The sequence below is a fragment of the Micromys minutus genome, assembly GCF_963924665.1.
Source record: "Micromys minutus genome assembly, chromosome: 27".
NCBI lineage: Eukaryota > Metazoa > Chordata > Mammalia > Rodentia > Muridae > Micromys > Micromys minutus.
The window spans coordinates 24532994-24555602 of NC_137962.1; the positions used below are offsets into that span (position 1 = coordinate 24532994).

The following is a 22609-nucleotide window of genomic DNA, read 5'->3' on the forward strand; positions in this document are numbered from 1 at the left end:
GCAGGAGGATAAGGAATTTAAGGCTAATCTAAGCTGCATAGCTGCATAGTTAGACTAACCTGAGAGGGGAATGCTCATAATCAGGTAAGTTATGTGTCTCAATTCTCAAAAATACTGCAGGGGGGGGGCAGGAAAGAGAATTAGAAGGGACTTGAGTTCCCTGTGTACAAGGCCTGTCACAAAAGGCCTGATGTGGAATCAGCTAGGCATCCACCAGTGGGCGAGCGGACAAAGAGCCCGTGGAATGACAGAGGTGCCAGTTACCCAACTGGGATAAAATCTCGGACACTTGTAGTAACAGGGACGGAACTCGAGGACATCGTGTTAAGTGAGATTAGGAAGGCACGGAAAGGGCAGCCTACATGTTTTTTGTTATTGTTGCTTTTACTTCTATACAGAAGTAAAGACGCTGGCCTCATGGAAACAGAGCAAAACTGTGGAGGCCAGAGTATGCAAACGTGTAATAGTGAGGGGAGGTAGTAGGCACAGAGGTGCAGTGGGGTAAAGCTTTCTAATGGCCCACAGCAAGAAAACGACAGTACAAATCTGAATGCTCCCAACATAAACAAATACATATCCACTATTCTGATCCGACGTGTGTGTGTGTGTGTGTGTGTGTGTGTGTGTGTGTGCCTCTGTGCACATGTATGTGCATCATACTCTTTCCCATAACTGTGTACAACTACAATGTCACTTAAAAGTTTAAAAGAGAGAGTAAAAGCAAAGGGGCTTTTTGAGAAAAGGGGCTATACCTATCTATCCTGGTGTAGACTCTCAGGGCCCTTGTACATTGTCGCTAATAAATCTGTAATAAAGCATCAATGTCAGAAAGCACAAGCTTAGTGACCAGAAAGCTAGAGAAACTATATTGTAGGTCTTCCCTGATTTACTTTGCAGATGGTATTTACGTATCCATATGGTATATTCACACACACACACACACACACACACACACACACACACACACACACACACACACGCGCGCTCGAGCGAGAACAGAGCACAAGGGAAACAGAAGGGGCCATTGAGGAAGGCAGGCATAGACAGGAGACATCAAAAACAGGAATGGGGGGACTGGGAGGTGGCTCAGTCAGTAAGCTGCCTAGCCTGCAAACATGAGGACCTGAGTCTGGATCCCTAGAAGCTAAGTAAAAGGACAAGAACTATGGCATTTATCTGCAACCTTAGTGCTGGGGGAGGGGCACAGGGACAGAGAGGCAGACTCTTCTCATAGTCCTTCCAACCCAGCTTATTAGTGACAGATCTTGCCCCCCCCAAAAAAAAGCCACAAGGGTGAAGAGATAGAGGATGGTCCCTAACCTCTGACCTCCACAAGCACACACACCCACATGACACATGCACATAGGCACAGGAGCAAATACACATTATACACAACACAACACACACATACACACGCAAGTCCACATGTTCAAATGAGAAATCACACCATAACTATCCACTTACCCATGCATTACACTTACAGAAATATAAAATGTGATTGCAACCATTCAAAGAATGTATGACATATGTATTATTCCCACATGCGCCTTGGGCAGGTGGAAGAGATGAGCTGAGGCAGTGAGCCTCAGTGTTCCGATCTCCTCTGAGCAAGGGGGTCTCACTGTGGAGGAGAAAGGGGTGTGAACTATGATTGACAGGGGAGGGTCAACTGACCACACATACTGGATTTTTTTCTGTTTCTTTTGTTTTGTTTTGTTTTCCCTGAGTTCTGCAAATACTGAGAGTCTGAGTTGATTTTTGGCCTCCTGTCCCTAAAATAATGGCTCCCAAATGTCAGTGCAAGAATCAAATAACAGCTTGCCAAAGTATCAGAATAATCTGAACAGCTTGCCAAGACGATTCTGGGCTTGCAACTGGGGCAGGGGTTGGCTCTGCTCTAAAGAAACAGCTTGTGCAACCCTACCCAAGGGGAGACATTCCGGGTTTTCAGGTCACAGGGTAAAGGACTTCACAACCCAACTTTCTCCTCAGTCACTGTGCTGACCACGGTGACATCTACTGGGTAAATGATCAAACCCTCCAGTCAAAACCACAGTGACAGGCAAGGCCCACTGTCTTCCGTTCCCACTGAGAAAAGTAACTTGGAGAAAAGGATAGACAGATAGGACGATGATCTCCTCACACAAAGCCTTGACTGGCAGAACACAGTTCCCGGTGGTGCTATCGGGATGTTTCCACTTCCAGAGGACAAAGGGGAAAACTCACCCCTTAATTACTAGCTTTCCAGTGTTCCTGACTGAAATTCACTTCACCTCCGTACTGAGAGCGTGAATCCAGTGTGCTTGGCTAAGAACTAGCAATGCCTGGGGGAGGGGAAGGGGTACACGGCTTCAGCATATTTAACCTTTTACAAGTTCCTAATTCATGAACCGTGCGTTGCCATTTTAGCTAAAACTTTAGGGGTTTTTGGAATCCGTGAATTGACTGATATGAGGAGACCTTTAATTTTATGTTTTCTTCTGTCAACTGCAGCAGCCCTGCTCCCTGTGCTCCGGTTCACATACCCACCATCTTCATTCCTTAAATGAAATAAGCCTGTGAGTAAGAAGAGACTTGAAATCATCGGCTTCATGTTCTTGGTTTTAAGGCTGGGAGGAGAGGCTAGGAGAGAGTGGGCAGGTTTGCAGAGTTGCAGCTAATCTAGGTTGGGATCAGAGCCTCCCACTTCCCAGTCCTCCCAAGCCAACAGAGCCAGCCAGCTGTAGGCAATGAAATGGAGAGCCGGGCGGGGCCTGATTAACAGCCATCTGAGCTTGTATCTGTGCAGCCCTCCTGCAGTGAGCCCTGAACTACCAGGACTTAAACCAACAAGGACAGAGGACATGGAGGCTCGTGCTTGAAAAATAGAACACACAGGTGCGTAGCAACTGGCTCAGGCACTGGAGAAGTTCCATCCTAAACCAGGAAGGGCCAGAGAGAGGCAAGTTCATTTCAACCACTCCGGTTCTTCTAGAGCTGGGGGCCAAGGTGGGGCAGAACTCAGAGCCAAATTCCACTAAAAATCAGTTCTCTCTTGTTTGGGTCCAAATGCTGGAACTAATAGGCCTATTTAACCTATCACCTCATACCCCACCCCCTCTCTTTCTCACACACACACACACACACACACACACACATGCATCCTTTAGGGTTGGTGGGGGACATGACAGGGGACAGGATAGGACAGACAGGACAGTCCAAGACGTCTACCAAGCTCTTCAACTGCTTCTATTTTCTCATAGAAATCTAACATGAGTCCGCCATCCCCGAGGGGTTAAGGAGTCAGCGCTCCGAAAGTGGCTGCAGCCCACTCCCACAGTCCACTTTCTGCCTTTCTTTTCTCTTTTAAAAGGAGGAGAAAGGTGTAGCGTTTATACTCTAGCTGAAGTCTTTCATAAATAGCTGGAGTTGAGGGTAATCAAAACCTAAAGATACCAACACCCAGGGTTTCTAATAACAGTTCAGCCATGTCACTGCGGAGGAGGCCCAGAACTGCAGAGGAATCAGCAAAATTCCCTAGATAAAAGTGGGGGTTGGAGGGGAGGGCACAGAGGGGCAGACCATACATATCGTCAGAGTGCTCATCAGAGACAAATACATCCGTGAGGGAACAAAAGACATTAGCAAAAGGAGACACACAGGGAGAAGCATTTGGAGGACCAAAAAGAACTAAGAAAACACAAACTGGCAGAAATTAAAGTCACCAGCAGGGCTTGAGCCATCCAGTTCTGGGTATGTTCATAAGCAGGATCAAGAGATCAAAGAGAAATAGTGCCAAGTGTGGGAGCCAATATCAGATACAGATATTAACTAATTAATACAGAAGTATTCATGAGCTGAAAGGGGAAAAAAAGAAATCCCAGCATATAGTCATTTTTTTTTCTCTAGAATGAAAGGCTATTTTGCTCTCCAGATTAAATGTCCTCTTTTAAAAGAGTGGCCAGGCATGGTGGTGCATACCTTTAATCCCAATATTTGGAAGGCAGGCAGATCTTTGGGAATTCAAGGGCAGCACAGTGTAAATCAGGGGTTTTCAACCTGTGGGCCTCAACCCCTTAGAGTCAAATATCAGATGTTTACATTATAATTCATAACAGTAGCAAAATGACAGTTATGAAGTCGCAACAAAAGTGAAGCTATGGTTGGGGGTCAGCACAGCCTGAGGAAGTGTAGGAAAAGGTCGCAGAGTTAGGAGAGCTGAGAACCTCTGGTCTGATAGTGAGTTCCAGGTCAGCCAAGGACAACAGTTAAAAGAAAAGGGCAAAAGGGGGGGAGCGAGAAGAAAAGGCAGGCCAGAGTGAAGGATCCACCAATGTCCCCACATGTTAACCAAACTTCCTAAATCAGGATTCGAAAAGAAAAGCCCACAAAATCCCAGGGGGAATCAAAGAAAAGATTCAAAGATAGAACCTGACGCATACAACTTTTCAAGAAATAGCTGGAGAAGCAGCTTTGAGAGGGAGGTGTCAACCTCTAGAAAGCGGATGATTTCCACCCTGGGTGTGCAAGGGTTAACTAAGTTGACACTTATAATCCAGGAAGATGAAGGCATTTTCAGAAGTGTCCCCTCCCATCTCTGCAACTCCTGCCTTCCTCTGTGAGGCCCTCGAAAATGTGTCTATACTAAACCATCAGTAAAGACACCACATAGGAGGGCCCTCTTACAAGACAGAGCCTAAAGGAGTTAGCCAGATGGTGCTAAGTGGAAACCATCCTCTGCCTTGAGGAGTGGTTCCAGAGGCTCTTCCTCCAAATATGACCTTGACAGAATCCCTGTGTGGTTGCTTATATTGAAACAAGATTTACAACTGGTATTGAATCTGAAGTTGAATTATTCATAACTATATCAAAAATTAACAATAAAAAAGTCAATATTGGCCATGCAATCTAATCGTGAGAGGGAAAAGTAAATCAAACTATATGAAACGGTTCATCTGCGGAGAAGATTCCACAGTTGTAATAAAGTAAACACTGAATATATTGATCTCACCCGAATTACGGTACAATTACAATATGATTACAATTGGCAAAATGAGATCTGAGAGGGCAAGGAGGGTTTGGAGCAAACTAAATGCTGACACTGAAGGGTGATGCCAAAAACCTAGAAACAGAAAAATCACAACTTTAGTGTGTTAAAAAGGCACACAAGACACCCACGGTAGCAAATAACTACCTGTAACTCGGGTTCCAGGGGGATCTGATGCCCTCTTCTGGCCCTCATGGGTCCCTGCACACACACGGTGCACATAAAGTCACGTAGGCATGTACCTATGTGTGGGTTGCCCTGATGCTGTTTGTATTTGATGCTAATTATACTTCCTCAAGAGGGGATGCCTAGGACAAGGACTGAATCAGGTACTCCGGTGACTTCGTCAGAACTTTCTCTCCATATTTAACTTGTAAAATAAAGGCAAGAGCCGGTGATTAGGCAGGGGAAGGGAAGGTGGAGCTTAAGAGTTTCGGGGAGAGAGAGAGAAGTGAGAAGGAAGGGAAGACGGAGGAGGTAGAAGGAAGATGGGGCTGAAACACGAGGAGAAACCACAAGTTCTAAGGGATCTCATAGCTGGGGAACAGAGTAGTGAAGTGGTCGATCTGCCCAATCTAGGCGCACAGCTTGTATTCATGTTAAATGAGTGGTTTTTCTGCACCGGCTTATTTGGGTTGGAGAGGTTCCCACAACACATATGCACACACAGAACAAATCAACACGTTTTCACAAAAAGGAAGCCCTCAGAGGTAGAACACTTGACGAGCAGGCATACCCCCTCCAGGGTCAAGCCTATGGAAAACAAAGAGCAAGAGTATGCCCTCATTTCTTCTTCTCACGAGAGCCAGCACCTACAATATGCCGGGCCCTGTGCTGCGAGCAAAAGACGAATCCATGTACAAACCATAAGATGTTGCTTTGCAGGAGCCTATGTGAGTACTTCTAAAGTAATTCACTCTGCTTAGTGAAAAGAAGGAAATTAACAGGTTGTTATGACGGATTATATCTCAGACAACTATTTGAGGCGGGGGGGGGGGGGGGGAGGGAATGACTCCTTGAGGAACAATATCTGAAATATCTGAAGCCTGAAAGGATGGGGCAGAAGTTGACTGTGCCAGGGTGGGGAGGGGTGGGGGAGGGGTGTTGGGGAGAGGAAGGAAGACCGGTGGTGTGATCAATTGCAGAAAATGTTCGGGTGTGTTCAGGACAATGAACGGGGGGGGGGGGGGGGCTCAGTCACCGAAAGCACACAAAAGAGAAGAGTTCACCCTCAAATCAAACACCTCACAGTATCCAGCCAATATAACCCCAAAGAAAGGCAGAAATGAGGAACAAGTTGAGGTGGAAGATTCTAGAGGGACCCAATGAAGTCTACGCTGCCAGGCAGACAAGAGCACCCCAGCATCACAGAGCTCTCTGACGCAAGAGTGGGAGTTCATACGACAGCCAGTACACTACGGCCGGGGGCAGGTAACAAGGTTGGAGACAGAGAGAAGACAAAGTCAAGACATTTTGGAAGGAAAGTTCAAGTACTGCAGGGAATGAGGCTGTCAAAGGAGAAACCAGGGCTGCTTCCCAGTACACGGAGGTGATGGGGAGGAGGTTACACAATCCATGAACGGATGGGGTAGGTACCAGAATAGGAGGCAGGATAGAGTCGGTGACACATGACACATGAAGCAAATCTGGGCTTAGAAGCAGGCAAACGGAGAGTTTGAAACTCAAAATAGTTAAAAAAAAAAAAAAAAAAAAAAGTACTATGTACCATACTGAAGACCTTGGGGCGCAGAAGAATATGCAGAGAAAGGGGGTCCAAACCATGAGGTGTAGGGGGGTTCAACATTCTAACATCCTATATGAAGGAAATGCTATCTAAGGACCAAATAGACAGCAGGAGCTGGGAAGACAAATTGGGAAGTAATTACAAGAAGGAAGTGAGCTGGGAGCAAGCAGAATTTCAATGAAGTAGCCTCCATCCTGGGGGTAGGTGAATAAAGCATTTCAGGAGAGACAACCCCAGGCTCCGCTCAGGAGCCACCGTGACTCACTGTGCAGGGACGCAGGACTCTATCCAGAGTGCTCATCTAGAAGTGTACTCAGATGACCTAAGGACTCAGAATAGAGATCCTCAACGATGGCCCATCCTGCCAAGCTTAGTAAGAGGTCTCCCGGAGAGCAACTAGGAAACCCTGGGACCTACCTGTGAACCAGAAAAGGCTGAGGGGCAAGCTTCCCAGACAGGAAGTAGACAATGTCCTGGCAGAGAAAACAAGATCTGTGAGTACAGGGCGGAACTGTTTTATAGGGCTGCTGTGTTTTTCCAACTCGGGGCCTGTGGGAGGGAAATGGATGGAGTGAAGCTGTAATGTCTCACTTGGCCGAAGCAGAGACACAGGAGAGAGGTGAGATTCTCAGACCCCGGTTCTCAAGGACGAAGCACAGATCACCAACCATTCTTGCCCATCCGATTCCTCCAAGTCAAATAGAGAATAGAATCACAAGTTTCTGAACCAATGACTTTAGACCACAGGTGGTCCCTTTTAAAATATGCAACTGGCACAGCCTGAACCCATTCTCAGAACACAAGGCTTTGCTGCACATAGACAACCTGTGCGGATCACCTCAGTCAAGCTCATTAACACACAAGCCACCTCCCACCCAGCTGTGCACCGGGTCCCTAGAACTCACGCTCCGTGACTGTTAGAACCGCCTGATGCGTCTCCCCGCCTCCGGGCCCTGACAACCACTGCTCGTCTCTCTGCTTCAATGACTTTGACATTTTCAGATCCCATATACTGCTTTTTGGCTTTCTTTTCTGCCTTATTTATTTAACACAATGTCCTTGAGACTCATACATGCTATCACGAATGGCACAGGTCCTTTCTTATATGGCTGAATAATATTAATAGGCATGTGGAGACACACACACATGCATATATATCCCATAATACTCATAGAGATGACGCACACACACACACACACATACATATCCCATAATACTCATAGGTATGTACATACGCACATACATACAATCCCATAATTCTCATAAGCGTGTACATGCATACACACATGCATACACATCCCATAATTTCTTTATCCATTTATTGTCAACAGACAGGTATTTCCATATTTAAGCTACTGCAAATAATGCTCAGTGCCCATGGAGATGCAGATCTTGATTTCATTTCCTCTTAGTATACACCAGGACTGTCTGATAGTGCCGAAATTCTACTCTTGACTTTTCCTTGAACCTCCATGATGTTTTTCATAACAGCTCAATCATTCACAGTCCCATGGGGGTGTACATGTGTTCCCTTTTCTCCACACTTCACGGTCATCAGGTCACCAACTTACCCATTGCTTAATAGAAGTTCTAAGATGCTGAAGCAAGTGCTCTTCTTTCAACACGGTAAACGCTCCAAGTTAACAAGTAGTCTCATTTGGAGACCTCAACACAGGGCCAAAGAAACAGGACATAGAAAGACTTGGGTTCAAATTCCAGTTCTGTTCCCTAGTGTGTATATGTGTATCAGTGTGTGTAAAAGTGTGTTTCTAAGTGTATGTGTATAAGTATGTATGTGTGTATACATGTGGATAAATGTGTATATAAGTGTATATGTAAGTTTGTGTGCATAAGTGTATCTGTAAGTGTATACATGTGTATAAGTGTGTATAAGTGTATGTGTATAAGTGTGTGTGTGAGTACTTAAAACCTAAGTCCTAAATGGCAGGGCAGTTACACATGGTCATTGGTGTGACCTAGGTGGGAGCTGTGTTTCTTATAAATTTTGAACAGTAAGTGTTCTAGGATAGATTTCCTTTTTATTCTAGATTATGTTTCCAGGCCTCTGAAGTTCAGACATCAATAGTTGCTCACTAATAGGCTTTTTCTGGTCTGTTAAGTTTTTCATCCAAAAGTGTCAAATATATATATATATATATATATATATATATATATATATATATATATATATGTATATACATATATATACATATATATACATATATATACATATATATAATAAAAATCTGGCAGAAAATTTTCTTGAGACTTTTGTCTTTAAAGTGACAAAAAATACACTTTGTACAATATAGCAAAATGAATTACTATGGAAATGTCTTACTGTGGGAGCTAGGTGGGATGGCCCACACTCATCCTTACTGTGGATCTGGGGGAAGGACACTCAAATACTTAGGGCCATCTTTCAGACATAGTGACATGACAATCCGTCTCAGAAAACAATCAAACAAAAAAATATTTTCTTCCCCTTACGTGTGATGGTTTTGATTCCACACACCCCAGGGCTGTGACAGTCTTTGCTAACAATGAATCTATGAAACATGTTATATAGATTGCAAAGTGGTTGTCCCTCAACACCTTAACATCCACAACACTGCCCAAGAAAGTTCAGCTCTGAATCTTCCACTGGTGACAACCATTTCTTTGTACAGTATTTACCCTGAGCCTCACCTATGGGCTACAGAGCCACAACCAGGAAACACAAGCACATAGCACTGCTTTCTCGGTGAAAACCGTGACTCTAAGTACTAAGGATGACAGAGAAAAACACGTTGTTTTCGTCACTTAGGAAAATCAGCATCTACGAAGCCAAAAACATTCCTCTTTAGCTGTATGGCTTGTGGCCGCTCAGAGTGACATCTTCAGCATGAACACAAAGATGACTTAAAGCACAGCTCCGTGAACACAAAGATGACTTAAAGCACAGTTCCGTGAACACAAAGATGACTTAAAGCACAGTTCCGTGAACACAAAGATGATTTAAAGCACAGTTTTCATCAGACAACTTTCGATCTGCTGAGGGGCCCCAAGCTCCCTCTTGGCACACCGGCACCCTGACAGCAGCATGCTATTCAAAGCACCCAAGCAACATGCAGGGTCACCAAAACCTTGTCATTACACCACCACTGCCTTGCCAAACATTTTCCCCCAACAGGATCCTGACCCAGAATGCATCAGGCCACAGGAAACACACTTAGCCATGAGTGCTAGTACACAGCATCTGATTACCTTTAGCATCCCATGGGGACCGCAAGTTACAGAAGTGACACTCAACAAATGGTGCCTAGGATGGTATGTGCCAAACACATACCATCGGGTCACACGGTACACAAGAATGTTATGGGGCTTTTCTCCAGAACCGGCCACGTGAGGGGACACCTACATACAAGTGCTGTTCAGACACAACCAAGGGGATCTTACCCAGACCGGACGGTAGAGGAGTATGAGGAGCCAGAAAAGGTCTCCTGGAGTCAGGAACATCACCTGAAGGATGAGGAGGTATCGATAAATACAATAAACAAACACAACAGCTGGCGTTGGGCAACAGAAAGCCCAGAAGAGACATGAGACCTGAGTCCCGGCAACAAGCCTCTGACCTTGACCAAGCCCTTCTAACCAAGCCCTTCTCGGTTTTCCTTCTCGGTTAGCTCAGTGAGTTGGCCAGACTCTTGCTGCACATCAGGACGGTCCTGGAGCTTTTCAGAAATCCTCGACCAGAAAAGTGGCTTTAATGAGTGGGCATCCTTCTTTCTCCAAAGGATTCAGGTGCTGCTAATGTGTCACCAGGGCTGAGATGTCTCTCATGAAGCAACCTCTCAAGTCCCTGATGTCTCGACCTTGGTATATAGTAATCCCCCTGAGACTTTCTTCAAAGTTCGGTATAGACTGCGTCCCAGACAATTAAACCAGCACCTCGGGGTGGGGACCAGTTCTCAGACATCTGAAAATTCCCAAGATGGCGCCAAGCTGTACCCAGGGTTGATGCCCACTGTTTTGGACCCCCATTTTCTATATAGGCAATGGTAGGTGGGAGAAGGGAGGGAAGAGAGCTGGTAAGTCCCCCCCCTCCCTCATTCCCGGTTAAATTAAAAAGACAGCCGAATGCCTGAGGCCGCTGGTGACTTATTTGTCAGCACACAGTAGTAGATTTCAGGTGAGTATGTCCTTCACGTCAGTGCGTGACAGGTGGGAAAGTTCCACACTGCTCTTGTTCTAAATTTAAAATCCAATGGCACACTTTTCTAACAATGAGTCCACGGCATGTTCTCTGCAATCCTTGGTTAGGATTTGATTTGCATGATTGCCTGTAACATGAGCAATGCAGCCCTCACTCCTGAGGCTACTTAAATCCACGTCTTAGGCACCGGTGAAGCAAACAAACAGTAACTAGAAACACTGCAGACAGTGCTTTAAATCCTTCCCGAATTACACGTTTCCTGTACCCAAGCCTATAGGCACAACGTGTTCATAGTGTCATAAAATCAGAGTCTTGGGAACACTAACGTGGACACACAAGCCATCTCGGGGGCCTTCTTGGGACTTTGTGAGAAGCCAAAGATGGCTTTAGAAGAAGAGGACTATTCTCTGCCAGTCCTGCTCTAGGCTGGGGAAATAGGAGACTGCCCATGTGTCTTAGAAGCCCCAGGTGAAAAAGAAACTCTCCACGGGCCTGGAAAATAAGCAAGCCTGGGGAAGGCAGCCTTCCATTTGCAGAAACCAAAAGAGCATTGGCACCGTGGGTGACACAGTTTGTAAAACTATGGCAGGTGACAACTAAGGCTGAGAGGCTGGAGTGGGAAACTCCAGCCAAGCAGAGCAGTGTTCCACCCTTAGTATCCAAGCCACAGCGGTTGGCTTTTGGGACCTGCCAACCGCAGGAACTGCTGGCCCTCCTAACCCACACTGAGATCTTTGATGAGAGGTAAGCCTGCTCACATTCCATTTGAAGTTGCCCCTGGCCACCTTGCCAGACTAGGGCCAGGCGGAACTGAAAGTGGGCGCTCCTGCTAATGAATGACTCAGCCGGACCCCTATTTCCGGGCAGGGAGAGGATTGAGATGACTGACCTCAGTGGCCAAGGAAAACCCCTCCCGCCACAGCCTGAGTCTCTTCCAAGAAGCTGGAAGATTTTTCACACAGCCCTAGCCAACAATAAACAGGAAGTGAAGACAAAGACTGTTTTCACCAAAGGCAGAGGACTACCTCGTAGGATGTAAAGGGAATCCAGCTATCCTCTTTGGGAGTGGGGGTGGCTCTGGAAACAGCTTGGATGGACACTAATAGCTGACCAAACTCAAATACCACACACACACACACACACACACACACACACACACACACACACACACGCACTCTTGATGAATTGCTACCTAGTATCTCAGTGCGGATGCCTCCCTAGGACACATCAACACACTGAGAAAACTGCGCCCAGCCTCCATACAAAGAAAGCAAAGTGCAAATGTGGAAGGAAGTAGTTACTTGGCAGAAGAACACAGGAGAATGTTCCTCTTCCTTCAAACTCCTTCAAGGAGTCTGTGCTATCTTCTCATCTACCCATCCCCCTCTGCCTTTAAAAACACACACCAACTTGGGGCTCTTCTTTATATTAATCCCCGCTGCCACAGGCAAACAAAACAACGCAGTTTTAAACAGAGGGTAAGTGAATGCAACTCCTCAAAATCCCTGAGTCCAAGTCCTGACACCTAGCTCCTTAGGTGATGACTACTTGAAGAGGCAGCCTTTAAGGAATTGAGTATGTTAATTAGCATAAGGCTACTGGGAGGACCCAAGTCCGGTGAGAAGAATTCTTGCTGTAGGAAGAGATGGTGTCAGGTGCCTGTGTGCACGCTGACGAAAATCATACAGTGACACAAGAGAGGGCAGCTGTGTGCCAGCAGAGAGGCTGACCTTGAGAGACAGGGTGCTGACACCTTGACCTAGGGCCTTCCAGGGCTGCACTAAAAGAAACATCTGTTGTTTAAAAGACCTATTCTGGGATGCTTTATGGTTGCTATAGCAACTTACAACAACTGAAGAAAACCCAGACTCAACTAGTTGAACAAGTAGAACAATGACTCTTCCTAGCTGAGGGGCAGTGAACACGTGACACTTTCCAGTGATTGCGAGGCAGTGGACCCATGGACTCAGGACATTCTCCTGTGGCTCATCTGACTCTCACAGTCTCCTGTGACTCTCGAGCAAACAGAAATCGCCCAACTCTGAATGCCCCAAATCAGTTTTAGGCTGCTTTCACATAAAAGCTGTCCCGGGGTTTCGGCACTAATGTTAAGAAAAGGATGAAGAGAGTGAGGGGAGGGATATGGCTCATGGAGGTGTGGTGAGGCCTGAGGGCAAGGGAGATGCCTCTGGGAGGCCCATGTTGGGAATCCCTTCCCCTGAGGGAACAGCTACACAATGGTATAGTACAGAATAGAGTTTATTCGGGTCATGGGAGAATTAAGAGGGTAGTAGAGGCAGAAGGCAGAGAGAGAGAGAGAGAGAGAGAGAGAGAGAGAGAGAGAGAGAGACCGACAGACAGACAGACAGAGAGGAGAGGAATAGAGTAGAGGTCCGCCATGAGCACATAGAGAGAGGGGGTGGGTAGGGAAGGGGAAGAGGAGGGATAAGGAGACGGAGCAAGAGAGAAAGAACATAGGGGGCAAGTAGCCCCTTTAATAGTGTCAGGTCAGTGGGATGGAGCATAATTGAGGGGTAGGGTTTACAGAACCCCAACAAAAGTAACCACATAGGCTAATGCCAGTGAGTTTTGAACAACTAAATTTATGGTTCCAGCTATACAGGCAGGAAAGATATTTTCACAATGAAAACACTGATGCTCTTTTTAAATTAAGGATGGAACTGCCAACATTAAAAAAAAAAAAAAAAACTGACAAGAATCGAGAGGACTCATTCCTTTCTCGCTCAAAGAAAGGGTTGGCATCCCTGTGAAAGGTTTTGCTATTTGAATTATAGAAAATTGTCTGGAATTTAAACCTGGACCTTCTCCAGATGCTCAGTACTTGATGCAGGACTCAGCCCCAGACTGAATCCAGGCCCTTTCTCTAACCCTTGCTCTCACGGCCCTGGTCCTGTGGTTAGTGGTGCAGAAGTAAAGATGAGATCACCATGTCTAACTCAGTAGCTCTAACATCCCACAAATGTGCCGTGCCGGGAGCCCGCTGGTGGCCTTACACATGTCAAGCAACTGACTCTACCTGTGACCTACCTTTCCACACTTCTGTGCTCTGTGAATTTGACCTTAAAGGGGGGATTTATTATATATTTTAAAAGCGCATCTACACTAACACAAATACTCATGGGCGTTCAGAGGTACGTTTTAACAACTACACATGATCTTTCAGCTATCGAGAGATGAATTCATCAAATCCGTGTGTCAGATCTCAACTCCCCACACTAACGCCCTGAGAACAGTTGGTTCTGTTCCGTCAGACAGGCCCCTGCAGTTACCGTATCACCAGACTGTGTATGACTTCTTAAAATGGGAAGCCACTAAATGAGCCAAGTAAGATGTCCCTGACTACCTTTCCCAGAGTAACAAACTTTCCAGTAATAGAAGCAGCTGGGATGCAGAGAGCACTCCTGCAACTCGTGGGCTGGGGGCCAAAGAGAATGAGGAATTCTCTAGACACCTGCATGACTTGTGATGACTCTAGACACCAGCCAGTACAGGCACACCATTAACACTGAAAATTAGTACCAGCATACTAAGAAGCCGGAGATAACACCTACAGTGTCAACGACTGGAACCCAGACGCAGGAGAGTGGTAACTATGAGGCCAAACAGAGTTACACAGTGGCTCATTCAGGAAAAAACAAACAAAAAGGAAAAAAATTAACAAGAATTCCATTAGGGAGAAAACAAATGCTGAACCTGAGATGTGGCCTAAGATTTATACAGATAGCTCACAATTATAATTAGTTATGAAAGGAAAAGGCGGAGACATGCGATTTATAGTAATCAGTGAATGACCCCCACCAATGAAACAGGTCAAATCCCCCCCTATTTACATGATCCCACAGACCCTGTGCTGACACTGAGCCAGGACTCAATATGGCCACTACCCCCGGAGTTCTAAAGTCCTGTAGAACACACACCATATTCTCAATGTTTTTCATATCATCACTTTTCAGTTTTACATTTACAGATGTTTTACCTACATGCCTGTCTGTGCATCATATGCAGACCAAGTGCCCAAGGAGGCCAGAAGAAGGCATCAGATCCCTGGAAACTCTGCTGTGAGTCACCATGTGGGTGCCTGGAACCCAACCCAGCTCCCCTACAGGAGCAGCCAGTGTCCTTCACTGCTGAGCAAGCCCCTCCCCAGTCCCCACCCCACACCTCAGTTTGTTTACTCCCTTAGAACTAAAGTCGTGAACACAGAAGAATCTACTATGTGTTTGCTGGTACACAGGACACAGTAAGTGTATGTGACAGAATATTACTCAGCTATTTAGTGTGATCTGTGACATATTTTTTTAAGAGGAGTAAGAATACGGATAATGAAAAGGTGACGGCTGAATCCCTGAACACGCTTACTGCAGGAGAAATCAGAAAACGGTTAAAATGGTAAATTTTATGTCCATATTTCCACCGTGGAAGAAATAGCGCGAGAGGAAGGGATGCTTAGCGAGTAAGACCAGTGAAAAGGAGCCCATGTCTGAGCTGTATAAAGCTACACATGTCCCTTTGAAAGGCTTGCTGAAGCTTTCCCGGGGCTAGTGTTTGAGGCAATGTTGGGGGGAAGCATGTTTGTTGGGGTTCTCTGGCTTCTTTGTTGTTTGTCAGAGTCTCCCATGGTTTCCAAATTCTCTACAGCTGCTCACGTAGCCAACACGTGCAAATAAAAAGGGGTGTGGCACAGCTGAAGTGGGAGATAAGGAGGCTTATCAGCAGCAGGTTAAACCCAGATCAAAGTCAATTCACCTGCTGGAATATTCACCCGGCCGACAATGCTCTGTGCTTGCCTTCCCCGTGATGGTCCAAGCTCAGGCCACATGAGTTAAGACTTTTATCTTTATTATAATGAAATTGGTCTTTTCTGGCTTTCAGGTTTTTTTTCTTTTTCTCTATGGCAGAAAGCATGCACTTCAGACCTGTTGCACTACTGAGTCTGCCTCAGCCAGGCTGGGCAGTCACACCTGATGGGTTTGTTCCCGACACACAAGTAACTGACTGGATCGTGTACGGTTGTTCTCAAGACAGTGGGTGTCTTCAGGAAGCAGTGACAAGATGTAGAGGTGACCTGAGGGAACAGAAAATCCACCATTGTGGATGAACTAGAAGCAAGGCAATCAGAGAGTCACACAAACTCAGGCAGATGCCACACTGAAAGGACTTCCATTATCACTCATGCTGTGGAAATGCTCCCCGGTTTAGTGACCCCCCCCCACAAATGGTGACAGTCATGCTTCCCTCCTGAATATTTAACAGGATGGGAGGTTCTGAGCCCATTAATCAACAATCAACAATCAAGGAATCAAATGAGATTCCTTCCATTTCCTGTTTAAATGACATGTCTTAAAAAAAACAAAAACAAAACAAAAAAAAAAAAAAAAAAAAAAAAGACCTTCAACAGTGAAATGCCAAAAGTGGCCGTGTTAACAGGCACTGACAGGAACACAGGAAAATATTCTACATACTTTTTCACTGACCCCAGGGAAGACCTCGTAATAAAGCTCATGAGAATGTTCCTACTCCTTGTTCCTCAGTAACAGAAAAGCATTCATCACTACGGGTCAGTGACCTCCTAGACCAGAAAAACCAACAAGATGCTTGCATTTCCTTTTCTGATAATCCTGTTCTGAAATCTTGCATTCCTTTAACTGCAGTGGGTCCTCGGAGTCCTCTGAAAGGTCTGTTACCCTGGCAGGGATGAACACACCACCAGGCTAGCTCCTAAGCTTTGGGAAAAAACCTGATTCTGAGGGACTATGGTGCTCCCCAGATGACCCAGGCGTCCAGTGTGACCAACAATGGGCACCGTGTCCGTTCCATGACCGTTGATCTACATGCAGACCCGAAGTTACCCACATCGTCTAGCAAGCTGACAGTATCTAAAGTTGCGTCAGATCAACAGCGAACCAAACCCTCCCTGTGGAAAGGCAGTTTCTATCCTCACTAAGATCAGTCTCCTTCCCATAAAAAAAAAACACTCTCTGCTTTACAAAGGCAGGAGCACCAGAGAATCATCAGCCGTTGAGAATTTCCTTTATGCACAATAAAACTGCACAAGCTGAACTCACTATACCTTGGTGCTGCAGAGCTCAGATTCATCAGCAGGCACCTCAGCAATAAGCCACGCTTGCCTGATGGAAGAGAACATACAAACAGCTTAGCCCTGGTCCACCATGTTGTAGAACAATGATGCTCAACCTTCCTAATGCTGCGACCCTTCAATGCAGCCGTTCCTGGTACGGTGAGCCCCGACCATAAAATTATCTTCCTTGCAACTTCACAACCGTGATTTTGCGGCTGTTGTGAATCGTAATGTAAATACATGATATGCAGGGCATCTGATGTGTGATCCCCCACCCCAAAAGGGGTCCTGACCGCTGCTCTAGAACAAAGGCATGCAGAGGGTTACTACATCTGCACAGAGGGTAAAGAATCTGCCTGGGCAGGATTCTAAGGGCTGGGTAGTTCAGCATCTCTCTATGGGCTGCTGCAGATGGAGGAGTGAACCTACTTTGCCCCTGAAAGGTTCAGTTCATGCCTATCCCATCTTTACTGCTAGAAAACAGGGACCAGGGAACCCTGTCTATGACATCCACTCGCCTGCTCACAGAAAAAAATGTGGGGCACTTCCACCCTCTCTCCAGTCTTTCAACCCCATGGTTCTTGCCCTAGCGAGGTGTCAGAGAAGAAAAATGCAATGGCTTATTTGGAGCAAGGGAAGAGGTAGAAGCCAGCCAGCTTGTGGAGGACCTGGAAAGGGTATTTGGAGCCAGTTTCCAGAGCATGATGTGAGCGGTGGCTAGTCCCTGTGAGCTTCGAGCAGGTGAGGGCCTGCTCTGTGGCATGGGCATCCCAGCCAAGATCAGCTGGAGCCAATACATCTTCAAACGATTTCTGTGCTCTGCCACCATCCTCATCCATTGTGTGTGTGTGTGTGTGTGTGTGTGTGTGTGTGTGTGTGTGTGTGGTGTGTGCATGCTTGGAATTTTATTTGTTTTTGTTTTCCAAAATTATGGCTCTTGGCTTTTCACACATGATCCTTTATCAGAATCTGGTAAAATCCAAAACCTCTTTTTCTGGGGGTGGGGGGGGGTTAAAACATGTCAAAAGCAGAAACACAGAGAGAGTATTGTATAGAACCTGTGAGAATTCCTAACTCTCAAGCCCACCAAACATACCAGGAGGAGGAATACAATAATAGAGTCTGAACATTTCTGGGCCACTGCCCCATGCCAAGCACCAGAAAGAACCCACCGCAAGCTCAGCCCTTCACATTCTGAGTGCCAGCCTATTCTCCCACGGCCTGCCTTGGTTCCATGTAAAACTGGGGCGACATCTACCTGCCTTTTTGTTACCTGTTCAGGAAACAGCTAGTGGGTACTTTAAATATCCTATCAAACAGAAATAATATAACACTTATACCCTCTCAAGGCCCTTCCTCCAAGAGGCACCATTTCCTTCTCCCCTTCAGCAATCACTACCCTCATCGCATGCCCTCTCCCTTAGTTAAGACTGTCAGCAGCGTGGAGGGCATGGTCAGCAACTACCCCCTGTTCCATTTTTAGCTTCTAGTAAAATCCCCACTCAGGACGAAAGCACTTCCCCGAGGTAAACGCAAATCAGACATTTTTAATACACATGTCCCGACGCTCAGCCTGACGGGACAAGTGATGTCAAGATGAATCTTAAAGGAGCAACGGCAAGAACCCAGACACTGGGACAGACAGCGAGGGCAGTCAGGATCTGGTGTGAACAAGGAACACGGCACTCCAAATGTCAGTCGGGAGGTTCAGGAGCTGAGACTTAGAGAGGGAGGAAGCAAGGGAATCCTAGGATGAAACATATGAGAACGTGGCTTTATCCTCTGGCTTTTCCTGTTTCTTGTTCGTACTTAGTAAGGAAAAGGATGAAAAGGGACAACGGGCTCACTGTCCACAGATGAGCGCTAGCCCAGGCCTTCCATCTCTATGTGCTTTATAAACATGGATGTCTGTGCAGGTGACTAGCTGTGTTTCAACTTTACTAAAATGCCTTACGCTTACCCTGTACCAGACCCTGTGCTGAATACGAAATCGACGAATGATGGCTATTAATCATGATCCTTTTGAAAGACAATTATGGTTTTGCTACCGTGAGCGGACACCGTGACCAAGGCAACTCTTATAAAGGACAACATTGAACTGGGGCTGGCTTACAGTTCCAGAGGTTCAGTCTCTATCATGAAGGCAGGAACATGGAGGCATCCAGGCAGGCATGGTGCAGAAAGAACTGATAGTTCAACAATTTCATCTGAAAGCTGCCAGCAAAATACTGATTTCCAGGCAGCTAGAATGAGGGTCTTTAAGACCACACCCATAATGACACACCCACTCCAACAAGGCTACACCTCTGAAGAGTGCCACTCCCTGAGCCAAGCCTACACAAACCATCACAATGGATAAAGTGTGCCAAGACCACACAACTCACATGCAGCTGAGCCAAGCAGAATTCAACAGTAAGTGTTTTCATTTCAAGACTCCATTTCTTTTTTTTTTTTTCCACTTGCTTGATTTACAAAAAAAAAAAAAAAAAAAAAAAAAAAAAAAAAAAAAAAAACCATTATTTCTCCAATTTTCTGAGAGACATCCCTTTGGGACCCGGATTAGCACGTAAATAATCCTGATGTGGGAACGTCATTCTCCCTCACAGGTCTGTTCACATTCTCAGGACAATCCGTCATCCTCCTCATGAAAGACCTGGTGGGTGACACTTCACACACTTGCTGTGGACAGACCGATCTGAAAATGGAGTGGACAGCGGTGCATCTTGGAAGACTAGGTCAGCAAAATGAGACGCAAAGCAAGAAATAGCTCTGAGGTTGCTGGGAGCGAGCCAGGAACCCTGGCTGAGAAACCGGAGAAGGCAGAATGTAAGGGCTCTGGTGTTCCGCTGAGAGCTCAAAGAGGAAGTGAGGGTTTGAGGAGGAAGAGGAAATGGACCACTGTGAGTAGACAGTTGCTGCCTTTCAAAGGGAGAGAGAGAGAGACCCAGAGGGAGTGTGACCTTCCAGGTGTGGCTGAAGGAGGGAAGGTAATGTGCTCCACTGTGAGCAGCCAATCACCAGATGCCTATCAGATGCCAGGGATCATGGGACAGGAGGAATGGGACCACAGAAGGAGGGACAGAGAGAGAGTCATGATGCAGCCTAGAGCAGACATGTGCATAGCATTGCCCCTAGAGAGTAGGCATTGGAGAGCCATGTCAGACAGGGCACAAATCCGGTCTGAATTATGTCAGTGGAGCAGAGAAAGGAGAAAGGTCAACCAAGAGAGGAAACAGACTCATGACCCTTTTGAGCCTGTTCTACCCTTGGACTGCCCAAAATATATTTTTTTAAATAGTTTAGAGGTCAGTCAGTTAATTTAGAACAGAGAACTAATCGCACAAAGTTCACGATGGGGTAGGAATTTACATCTCCAGGCCACCTCTCAGAGCTTTATCTGCCAGCCATATGGAGCCAGTGATTAATATTCAGTAGGAAAGGAATTTATAATCCTGTGCCTGCCACTCAAATGTGAAATGACTCCTGCTCCGTGCACCCAATAATACCTGAATATATTTCCTGTTTCAAATACACTTATGAATAATTTTGTAAGTTTCCTAGCAAGAATGATAATAGAACAATCTATTTTCACTGTTACACGAAACAAAGAAGAAGACTAAAGGGTTCGGTTAATCAAGGAATTTAATATGCTTGATAATAAATATCAAAGGTCATCACTTGGCCTATTTAAAGGGAATTTGTGGTCAAAAGATGAGATCAGCTAGCATTTGTGCCCACATGTATTTTCTCTCTGTTCCTAACATTTACAGAGCAAGCTTCCTAGAGTCACAGACTGGCTTTGCTACCTTAGAATGCTAGAAATCAAATTTGTTTCCCTTGATTTATATGTGGGCAGTCATAATAAGATTCTGTAATGACTAACAGGAACAACAACCAAAGAAATGGAAAAACACGGCCTATCTGAGGTAACCATGCAACAGGCAGGAAAATAACGTATCCGAAATGCCTTAGGAAAATGCGAACCAGATTCTGAAATGACCACTGTGGGTGGTTTTTAATGAGGCTAGAATACATGGCAACCCTTCATCTTTGGTGTGTGAATGTGCATGTATATGTGTGTGCAAGCGTGTATGTGTGTATGTGTATGGATATGTGTATGTGTGTGTGCAGGGCGAGTGTGTTCTTAGTTAACTACGAATGGCTATTATTAGTCTAATGCCAGTGAGAGGGAGAAATTGGGCTAGGTGTGGGTCTCCTGTCAAGATAGTTTCTTCTTTCCTTAGTGATCTCTATGGTTCTCAGTACACTTCAACCACACATAGAAAGGAGGACACAAGAAAAATACACCCTCCCCAAGTTTCCCCAGAGATCATGGGAGGCAGAGAATAGAGTCAAGATATCCAGTTTCTCTTGTTGGCTGGACTAGAGTCTGGTCGGTGATTTATAGGAAAGATAGTTTTTACTGAGCCAAAGCCAAGGAGCTCCAAAAGCCAGACATCACCTAGCAACTCTATTGATGCTCAAGTCCCTGGTTTGACTTCACGTGGCATTTGAACATGACCTATCAAATCTCTACAGTGTACATCAGGAGCCCACTGACAGCCAATGCTACCCAAAGGCTATGGAAACCGCTGTGGCACCATGTTGCTTCTGAATGATGCCGGAAGAGGGCGCCTGCTTGTGTCACATACAGCTCTTCCCAGGTCTTTCATTGGTTGAAGGCAAGAATGGAGGCACTGCAGATATGGAGGGGCAACTATACTTTCTCCCCTGACAAAAATAACTGACGTCATCTCCAGCCCACCCCTAACCCTGTTGGGCCAGAAGGTATACACAGCTGCATTACAAATTCAGGTTTTGGAATCTCCCCGTCCCTGTTTCTTCAAACTATATAGTGTAAAGGTTTGTCCTGATGGCCTTCTTTCTATCCAGCATCTATCAATACTCGCCTTTATAGATCGCTGAACCCTTCAGAAGAGCTTTGGCAAATCTGAAGCATAAATCAACACGCCCCAAGCTTCTCTACAGGTGTTATCAATATAGGTTAAATGGGAGGATTCTCAAGCATACAATCTAATCTAAATTCCAAAGTTTACTGACAATGGAGCCAGGATATTGGTGATTAAGCAGAACAAGAATAATAACTGACTCAAAGCAACTTAACACGTTTATATAACTTGGGCAGAGCACCGGAATTATATATCTTCCTGCTTTGAGACCTTAAGTCCTGTTGAATGGGGTTATTCATTTAAATCGGGTTCTTAATGGTATCTTGTATCTTCCAACTTGTGTAGCTCTAAGACTCGCACTTGGATGTTTTAATCTTTTGTGCCTGTTCCCTGGACTCTGATTCTACATCATTGTTATCAACGGCACCAGGACATAGCTCTCAAATTATTTCAGGCAGTGAGTAATTCTGGATGTTTAGGACCTGAATTTTATTTCCTTTGCCTACAATGGGATTAACAGCAGCAAGGGCTTGGAGGGAGATGGAAAATCAAGGTCTGGACTCCTGTTGACTTCAAAGGAGAGCGCCTAGTGGGGAGCTACATGAGGAAGCAAATCATTAAAACCACATTTATC

The 22609-nt window shown here is 45.7% G+C and overlaps 1 protein-coding gene across 2 annotated transcripts in view; it reads right to left on the reverse strand.

The window, feature by feature from the left end:
- ANO6 (anoctamin 6) overlaps nucleotides 1-22609 on the reverse strand; it is a 157155-nt gene that overhangs the window by 112922 nt on the left and 21624 nt on the right. The window contains exon 2 of one of the 2 annotated variants that reach the window (XM_080939765.1): nucleotides 10209-10271. The exons of the other annotated variant lie outside the window; for it this stretch is intronic. Coding sequence (XP_080795891.1) covers nucleotides 10209-10271 — 63 coding nt within the window. The remainder of the gene's footprint in view (nucleotides 1-10208; nucleotides 10272-22609) is intronic. 2 annotated transcript variants of the gene reach the window in all.